The sequence below is a fragment of the Piliocolobus tephrosceles genome, chromosome 16 (genome assembly GCF_002776525.5).
Source record: "Piliocolobus tephrosceles isolate RC106 chromosome 16, ASM277652v3, whole genome shotgun sequence".
Lineage (NCBI taxonomy): Eukaryota > Metazoa > Chordata > Mammalia > Primates > Cercopithecidae > Piliocolobus > Piliocolobus tephrosceles.
Genome location: NC_045449.1, coordinates 51966127 through 51975054, shown reverse-complemented (window position 1 = coordinate 51975054; position 8928 = coordinate 51966127). Strand labels below are relative to the sequence as shown.

The following is an 8928-nucleotide window of genomic DNA, read 5'->3' as shown; positions in this document are numbered from 1 at the left end:
CAGGTTTCCTTCAACTTCACAGGCATCTAGCCTCAGCCACACCACTCCTGGCCCCCAGGAAAGATCTCCTCAGCACCCATGCCAGGGTCTCGAAGAAATCCTACTTAATAGAGAAGCCAGTACAGGGTAAGTACAACCTCACCCTCCACCCTGATCATGCCCTCATTCCTTGCCCTTGCCCTGAGTTCAAAATGCAGAATATCTGGGCAGGACTGGAGAGTGAGAGGTTCTGATTCTCTCTCCCTCTCTCATCCTGCAGACAGGAAGTAATCCCCTCCCTTCCAGCTCTCCAGTCCCTTTGATGAGCCAAGGCAGGAGGATTATTCCTAAGCTCCTGACTCTGACCCGGTCACAATTTGTAGCTTCCTACTCAGAATTCCCCAGTGTACCCCTCTCCCCACTACTCTGGTAGAGCAGTTGGCTTCTCCATCTCTCTCTGACACCAGCCCCCATCTTCCTCTAGCACCACTAGCTGGACAGTTAGGCCAGAGGGATTGGGGAAGAACCTGGGACATTCAAGGACCTACTGTGGACCATGATCCTTGACCACCCCCAGGGCTGGGAATGGGGAAGCAGAAGATACCTGTTCTAAGCAGATAGGGAATGAGTGTGGTTAGAAGAGCCAGAAGTCAGGAGCTGACATCTTGGAGGCCCCTCTGCTAGGGATGGGGGAATACCTCTGCACCTCTTCCCCCAAATCTGGAGACCTAAGTCCACTGAGTGACAAGAAATGAAAATATACCCTTGAAGATTTTAAGACAAAAGAGCATAATCTGGGTGTGGAGGGATGGGGAGGAAAGATCTCCTGGCAGGACAGAGGGTCATTTCTGGCCAGTTCCTTTCCAGCCTGGACTGGGGCCTCAACCTGTCCCTGGGCTATAGGACTGTGCCCCAGAAAGACTAGGAGAGGAGTCACAGGTGTGTCTGGGGGAGGGGCAGGTAGCACATGTTCCCAGCAGAACCAGCCCAGCAGTTCTGTCAAGCAGGCCCCAGCACTGACGCACACTTGAGCACCCTTCCGGATCAATGCACACCCACCCCCATCCTGCCAGCTACAGGGATGGGGAGGGGACAAAATCTGAGCTTCTGGCAGCGCTGGGTAGGAAGAAGCAAGTTCTTTAGGAAACCTTCCTCAGAAGTGGGGGTTGCTGGCACCTTCTCTTGAGTCTCCCCAGGTCCTTTCATCTGATTCCGGAGAAGACAGAGTTGGGGAGAAGCGGGGCGTGGAGAGCGCTGAACCTGCTCTGGGGATTCTGTGTTTGCACAAAGAGTGGCAGGGGGTGACTGGAGGTCTGGGAAACTGGAAAGAATTGTGCTTGTTTTTTTTTCTTTAAAACATGGTCTCCCTATGTTGCCCAGGCTGGTCTTGAACTCCTGGGCCCAAGCCATCCTCCTGCCTCAGCCTCCCAAAGTGTTGGGATTACAGGTATGAGCCACCGTGCCCGGCCTTGTGCTCAGTTTTTACTGCTCCCACCCAGAAGATTAAGAGGATCTAAGTGTTCTGTGTTATCAGACATAGCTGGTCCCGGTGCTGGTGAGTAGGGGCACTCAAGCCCTTGCAATGTTAACATTTTATTCCTACAGTCACCACAAATATTGGGGGCTTATGTCTTCCCCCTTCTATCTTGGAGGATGGAGGGTGTATGTCCAGCAGTCCTCTCCTACACCAAGCACAACAGCTACTACTTCTGCCTCTCTCGTGAGAAGAGCTATCATTCCCAAAGCTGGAAAACTCATGGCTTAGTCACCAGGGCCAGGCTGGCTCAATCCAGCCCAGGCCTTCCCAGCACCAGCCGCTACCATCATGCTAGTGAGCCAGTCAGCAGGATTGAGTACACAGAGGTGACTTAAGGCCAGGGGGGAATTACTTTCCATTCTCACCACCTCCTACAAGGAGGAAAAAAATCAAACCAACCTGAGACTGGGGAAGTGGGGAAGATGGGAACAGAATGGCTCTTCGAGGATTTACCTATATAGTACTTAGGTGTCATCAAGGTCAAGAACCTAGGAACAGCTCAGATTAGCAAAATTTGAAGTTAAATCTGCAAGGAGCTGTTGATATAAGGGACAAGTAAGACCCAGAGAATGAGGGGAGAGGTGTTAAATCAGAGAAAAAGGAAGTGACCCCACCCAAAAAACTACAGAGATCAGGCAATAGTTTGAGGGGTTTTCAACTCCCCCCTATAATTTTCACGAGCCATCCCATAACACACAATCTAATTTTTATAAGTGCTTGCTTTGCAAATTCAGCTTCAAGATAAATCTCCCTCCCCCCCGCACCACAACCCCAAATAGAAATCTTGAATTGTCTCTGGGACAAGATAAGGAGAGGAAAATGCCCCAGACCAAGGTAAGAGCTACAGTTATCAGTCTTTAATAACTTACAGGCAAATGCTAAAAAACAGTTAATAACAATAATACAGAGGACATACACGGCTTATAAAAAGGGTCATGGATCTACAAATGTGGGGAGGGGTTCTTGGCACTTTCACAAACACAAAAATAAAAACTATGTGACTGGTATCCCTAGAAAAGCAGCTTGGGGAGACTCCCCAGTTGGGGGACAGAGGACGGGGAGATAGTTCTTTCATCCCAAACACATTCTCCAAGCCACTTTCCATCCCCCCCACCCAAAACGCATCCAATTAAAAAGCCAGAGAAGAAAAACAAGAAACAGGGTCGAGGTAGAGTCACAGTTTACATTTACGTCTCCACAGTCCTGCAGCGCCCACTTCTCCAGAGAGGATGAGAGAGATGTGCACAGACATCCCATCTCCCATCCCCACCCCAATGTGGCGCCAAAACAGGACCCCCCATTCTCCTCTCTCCTTCACTGAGGGGGACAAGTCCTGCACCCTAGTCTGACTGAGAGGTCACAGGCTGGCCCCACGCTGCTGTCCAAGTGTGCAGACCCCTACCAGGTGGGGGGAAAGGGAGGGGGTGCTCGGGTCACCGTCTCTTCTTGCCACCCCGAGCTGCCTTCTTTCTCTTGAGAATCATCTCATAGAGGCGCTCCAGGCCCTGCTGCAGACCCAGACCGTCCACAGCGCTGCAGCCTTGCACATGAGTGAGAGTGGCGGCTGCGAGCTCTCGGACTGCCAGCCTCTTCTCCACCTCAGCAGCGCTCAGTGCCCCGGGCTGGTCCTGCTTGTTGGCCAGCACCAGCACTGGCACGCCCTGGTTGTCTGAGGCCCGGCTGATTCGGTGCAACTCCACCTTGGCCTCCTCCAGCCGCTCGGCCTCCGCAGCGTCCACCACAAACACCAGCCCGTCTGTCCGGCGGGTGTAAGAGCGCCACAGTGGTCGCAGCTTCTCCTGCCCCCCGACGTCCCACACTTGGAAGGTGATGCCACGCGATCCCCCGAGGGGCACCCGGATCTTCTCGGTGTTGAAGCCTTTGGTGGGGACACTCTGGACAAACTCCTTGAACTTGAGGCGGTAAAGGAGGGAGGTCTTTCCAGCAGAGTCCAGCCCAATGACCACGACATGCAGGGCTTGGAAGTGGGGCAAGAAGGAGGAGGCAGTGGGCGCCATCTCAGTCAAGTGGTTCCCCATAGTGAACTAAGGCGCCTAGTAGAGGCAGGGAGGCCTTGAAATTGAAGGTTCCAGGGAGCACAGCTGGGTTATCTGAACCAATAAAAGGTCATGGGAGAAAAAGGAGACGTTTAATATACACACAAGATTTGCAACTTCTTGATCCCTTCCTAAATCAGCCGCCCATCCTTCCTTTTTAAAATTCCTTTCCTTTTTTTTTTTTAAGGTACAACAGAGGTGTTTCCCCACTCCCTGGGGGGTCGTGAGGGGGGCGATGGGACCTAAAGAGACTTCCAGGTCCTGGGCCACTCAAGTGGGGGGTGAGGGCTCGATCCGTGGACGGTGGGCTTCTAGAGCCTCTTCTCAGAGCTTATGGCGCCATCCCCCAGGCAAGATCCCCGCGGGAAGGGGGAAGTCGACAGTGCCCCAAACTAAGAGTTAGGGTGCAGACGCTGAGACCGGAGATTGAGTGCGGCTCCCACCCGCCCTCAGCAGCCCCAAGCCGTTGACACAGTGCCCTTCCTTACTCTGCGACCCCCGCCCCACCGCCCCACCGCCCCACGACACTCCCCTGGCCGCCAGTCCTCCTCCGATAGCGGACCCCAGCTCCAGCGGCCCCGCACCGGGGCCGCCTCAGCACGGTCTGCAGCGTCCGTTTACCTCTCGTGAGCCGCGCTCTCCTCGTGCCTTTCCTGGTCAAACACCGCAGCCGCCCCACGAGACCCCTGCAGGCACCCAGCGCGCCTCCACCGCTGCCTCTGCAAAGCCTGCCTAGGGTTCGGCCTTAAAAACCCGCGTGTGACGTCACAAGGCGCGAACCAACCAGCGGCGGCGGGGCGGAGCGTGGAGCTACGAGCTCTGCATCCCCCACCACACGCGGAGGGACGGTTGCTCAATCCGTGGCTGCTCTATTTGACCTTTTCTACCACATTCTAATATTTGGAGTTAAACCTGGATTTAATCCGGAACGGAGGGTGGGAGGGGCGAAAGGAACGTGGCTGGCAACGTTTGACTCGGGAGGAAAGATATGAATACCCTAATATTCGCACTACCATCACATCCCCCTCCATCAGGCAGAGATACCACCCCACATGGACACTCCTTCAGCCAAAGGATCTACTCGGAGAGGCTGACAAGCCTTTCTCTTTTATCTTTCATAATTCAATTGTCAAACCTGTGTGAACCTAGAGCCCCATAAAACAGCTGCTTCATAGTGGTAAACCCATTATCTACAATAGCCTGTTAGGGACTGTTGTCTGCCTTTTACAGATAAAAGGATTGAATGACTTTATCTAAGGTTACACTCAACAGTATGTTTAGGCGCAGTGGCTCATACCTGTAAACTCAGCACTTTGGGAGGCTGAGGCAGGCAGATCACTTGAGCTCAGGAGTTCTAGACCAGCCTGGACAACAGGGTGAAACCCCGTCAGTAATAAAAAGACAAAAATTAGCCAGGCGTGGTGGCAGGTGCCTGTAATCCCAGCTACTCAGGAGGCTGAGGCAGGAGAATCGCTTGAACCCACTGGTGGAGGTTGCAGTGAGCTGAGATCGTGCCACTGCATTCTAGCCTGGGCGACAGAGCGAGACTCTGTCTCAAAACAAAACAAACAAACAAAAAAAAAAACAGTGTGTTTATTGGGCCGGGCACGGTGGCTCATGCCTGTAATACCAGCACTTTGGGAGGCCAAGGTGGGCGGATCACCTGAGGTCAGGAGTTCCAGACCAGCCTGGCCAACATGGTGAAACCCCGTCCCTACTAAAAATACAAAAATTAGCCGGGTGTGGTGGCGGGCGCCTGTAATTCCAGCTACTGGGGAGGCTGAGGCAGGAGAATCGCTTGAACCCAGGAGGTGGAGGTTGCAGTGAGCTGAGATCACGCTGTTGCACTCCAGCCTGGGCAACAGAGCAAGACTCCGTCTCAAAAAAAACAAAAAACAAAAACAAAAACAGTGTGTTTATTGACCTCATTCATACTGTGTGCTCTGAATGAGACAGAGAGATGGTAGAGTAATAGAGAATGTCTCAGCTGTAGAAGCAGGCCTCAGAGGGCTTAAGACTTAAGACTGGCAGTGACAGAATGAGACAGCACATGTATTGGGTCTTTGTAAATCATGAGATAGCACTTGTAGGATTTCAGAGGAGAGAGAGAATGTGTCAACTGGAAGCTTCTGGAAAGGTTTATAGACTTTCTTTAGCCCTATCTAGGACTGGTTAGGAGGGGTGCAGGAATGAGTGGGGTCTCCCCAGCCACTGCAGCCTGCTACAGTCTGGGCAGCCCTGAAAGGAAGGAGATGCCACAAAGGGGCAATGTGACCAAAAGGACAACAGTGATTAGGTGGGGGAGGGGAGAGGGCAAATCAAAGAAGAATGAAATTGTAGATTGTAACTTTATATATGTATGTATGTATGTATGTATTTTTGAGATGGAGTCTTGCTCTGTTGCCCAGGCTGGAGTGCAATGGTGCGATCTCAGCTCACTGCAACCTCCGCCTCCCAGGTTCTAGCAATCCTCCTGCCTCAGCCTCCTGAGTAGCTGGTATTATAGGCATGTGCCACCACGCCCAGCTAATTTTGTACTTTTAGTAGAGACGGGATTTCTCCATGTTGGTCAGGCTGGTCTCAAACTCCTGACCTCCAGTGATCCGCTTGCGTCGGCCTCCCAAAGTGTTGGGATTACAGGCATGAGCCACTGCACATGGCCAATTGTAACTGTAATATTCCTATTTTTGCCTGGAGGTTGGATTATTTTATTTATTGTGTAAATCAGTATTCACCTTTTTAAGGGCTATGTGTGAGAGGGATTGCAAAAAGGAGAAGGGAAGTCATTGCCAGACAGCAGGGCCCAGCCTTTTCCTGCCCACCCGCCTCAATCAAGTGCTGATAAATAAGCTTCCCATCTGTTTGTCACCAGCATGCCTTGCCACCTCCTTCTTCCCCCCTCCACTACAAAACCAGCCACCTGGTTTCCCCAGCAATGCAGGGAGCCTCCCCAAATCCCTAAAGACCTCAGGAAATTAGTCTAAGATTAAGACCTTAGGAAATTAGTTTGTTACATCCCAAGTTGGAGGGTGACAGGTTGCAGCAGCAGCTAATGTACAGGAGACAGAGCTGAGCATTGTGAAGTTAGGAGAGGGGAAGACGGAACAGGCCCAGCAGTTGAGAACCACTGCACTGTTGAGTGGCCACTGCATGCTAGGCTCTGGTCTAGGAACTTTGCTTACTTTTTCTTTTTTAATACACAAGTCAAGGCCGGGCGCGGTGGCTCAAGCCTGTAATCCCAGCACTTTGGGAGGCCGAGACGGGCGGATCACGAGGTCAGGAGATCAAGACCATCCTGGCTAACACGGTGAAACCCCATCTCTACTAAAAATACAAAAAACTAGCCGGGCGAGGTGGCAGGCGCCTGTAGTCCCAGCTACTCCGGAGGCTGAGGCAGGAGAATGGCGTAAACCCGGGAGGCGGAGCTTGCAGTGAGCTGAGATTCGGCCACAGCACTCCAGCCCGGGCGACAGAGCAAGACTCCGCCTCAAAAAAAAAAAAAAAAAAAAAAAAACACAAGTCAAGCCCATGAAGTAAGTATGGTTAGTCTAAAAAGAAGAAATTGAAGCACAGAAAGGTTAGGTAATTTGTTGAAGGTCGTCCAGCTAGAAACTGGCCAAATGTGGCTTTGAACAAATGTTGCAATGGCTATGAGACTGAAAACACACAGAAACTGAAAACACACAAGCTGTCTTGTTTCTTCCACAATCTTTGAAGCTTCTTTAACATGGCTCCTATAATATATCTTGGGACTCACACCCAAGGCAGAAATTGTCACTTATCTGATAAAGGAAATGAAACTGACAATCCTACCCCACCCTTCCCTCTTTCATGTTTGCCAGAGAAGGTGTTAATGAACAAATGGGAAGGAGAAGGTGGGGCTGGGGAGGGGTAAAGAAAGGGGCCCAGCTCGTCCAGGCATCACTAAGCTATGGGCCTACACTAATCCCTGCAGAGAACATCTGAACATTTGTACATTAAGCAATCATTATTTTTTGAACGATACAGAGATTAGCATGGCCCCTGTGCAAGGATGACATGCAAATTCATGAAGCATTCCATATTTTATTTTTTTCAAAATTAAAATACAAATCCTTTTTTTTTTTTTTTAAAGACAAGGTCTCACTCTGTCACCCAGGCTGGAGTGCAGTGGCGAGACCATAGCTTGCTACAGCCTTGAACTCTTTGGCTCAAGAGATCCTCCGCCTCAGACTCCTGAGCAGCTGGGATTACAGACGCGTGCCACCACATGTGGCTAGAGAACTACTTTAGATTAGTGGAAGAGTGTGCAGGAGAACCTTTCAAAGAGGTGACGCTGAGTCAAGGTTTAAGTGACACTGAGTCAGATAAGCATCATTCTTCCTCGGAGTTGTCTCCTCCACCAGACCAAGTGATCAAGGACAGCAGCTGGTTCTTATCTGTAGCTCTACCATGCCCAACACCATGCCTGGCACACATAGGCAGTCAGAAAATCTTGTGTGAATTAATGAATGCATGATGGAAAAAATGTACTCAGAGGGCTCCCTGAGTATGAGAACCAAACCTCCGCCCTTAGCGTGGGAGTTTCCTAGCCTGGGGTCCTTGGGCCCTTGGGGGTTCTGTTGATACTGGGTTGGCCAAGAATTCCTTGAGTCCCATCCTTCCATCCCTCATAGGAGAGTAGCTTGAAAAAGTAAAAAGTCACTTCTGGCAAAGAGCAGTGGCTCACGCCTATAATCCCAACACTTTGGGTGGCTGAGGTGGACGGATCACCTGAAGTCAGGAGTTCAAGACCAGCCTGGCCAACATGGTGAAACCCTGTCTCTACTAAAAATACAAAAAAATTGACAGGGTGTGGTGGTGTACGCCTGTAGTCCCAACTACTCGGTAGGCTGAAGCAGGAGAATAGCTGGAACCGGGAAGGCGAAGGTTGCAGTGAGCTGAGATTGTGCCACTGCACTCCAGCCTGGGCGACAGAGCGAGACTCCATCTCAATAAAAAAAAAAAGAAAGAAAGAAACAAAGAGAAAAAAAAAGTCACTTCCCCGCCTGGGAGCCTCGGTTTCCTTATCCTGTAATGAAGGGCTTTAGACGTCTCCAGGTCCTTTATCGGTAACAGTCCATGCTCTGAAGTAAGGGAGGGTAGGAGGATGGGTGGAGCTTGCCCAGGAAGTGGCTGAGAACATCCTTGTCTCTGCAGCATATTAGCCAAGTACCTGTCTTCGTAAACAAACGAGGGAAAGACGAGTCTGCAGGAGTAGGGGGTAGGGTGGGGGAATGGACGCCACGGAGCAGTTATCAGCTCGGGATTCACGAAGGCCCATGTTTCAAATCCCAGTTCTGGCCGGGCGCGGTGGCTCAAGCCTGTAAGCCCGGC

The 8928-nt window shown here is 51.3% G+C and overlaps 1 protein-coding gene and 1 pseudogene across 1 annotated transcript; one reads left to right on the top strand and one right to left on the bottom strand.

Annotated features, from left to right (window-relative positions):
* Positions 1-2155: 2155 nt before the first annotated feature.
* ARL4D (ADP ribosylation factor like GTPase 4D) lies at positions 2156-4330 on the bottom strand. The gene is made up of 2 exons (XM_023191494.1): positions 4195-4330; positions 2156-3627 (listed from the first exon to the last, which is right to left on the bottom strand). The coding sequence occupies exon 2, from the start codon at positions 3553-3555 to the stop codon at positions 2950-2952; it is 606 nt and encodes a 201-aa protein (XP_023047262.1). The 5' UTR covers positions 3556-3627; positions 4195-4330; the 3' UTR covers positions 2156-2949.
* Positions 4331-7541: 3211 nt separating this feature from the next.
* On the top strand, positions 7542-7641 carry LOC111525852 (annotated as a pseudogene).
* Positions 7642-8928: the final 1287 nt, after the last annotated feature.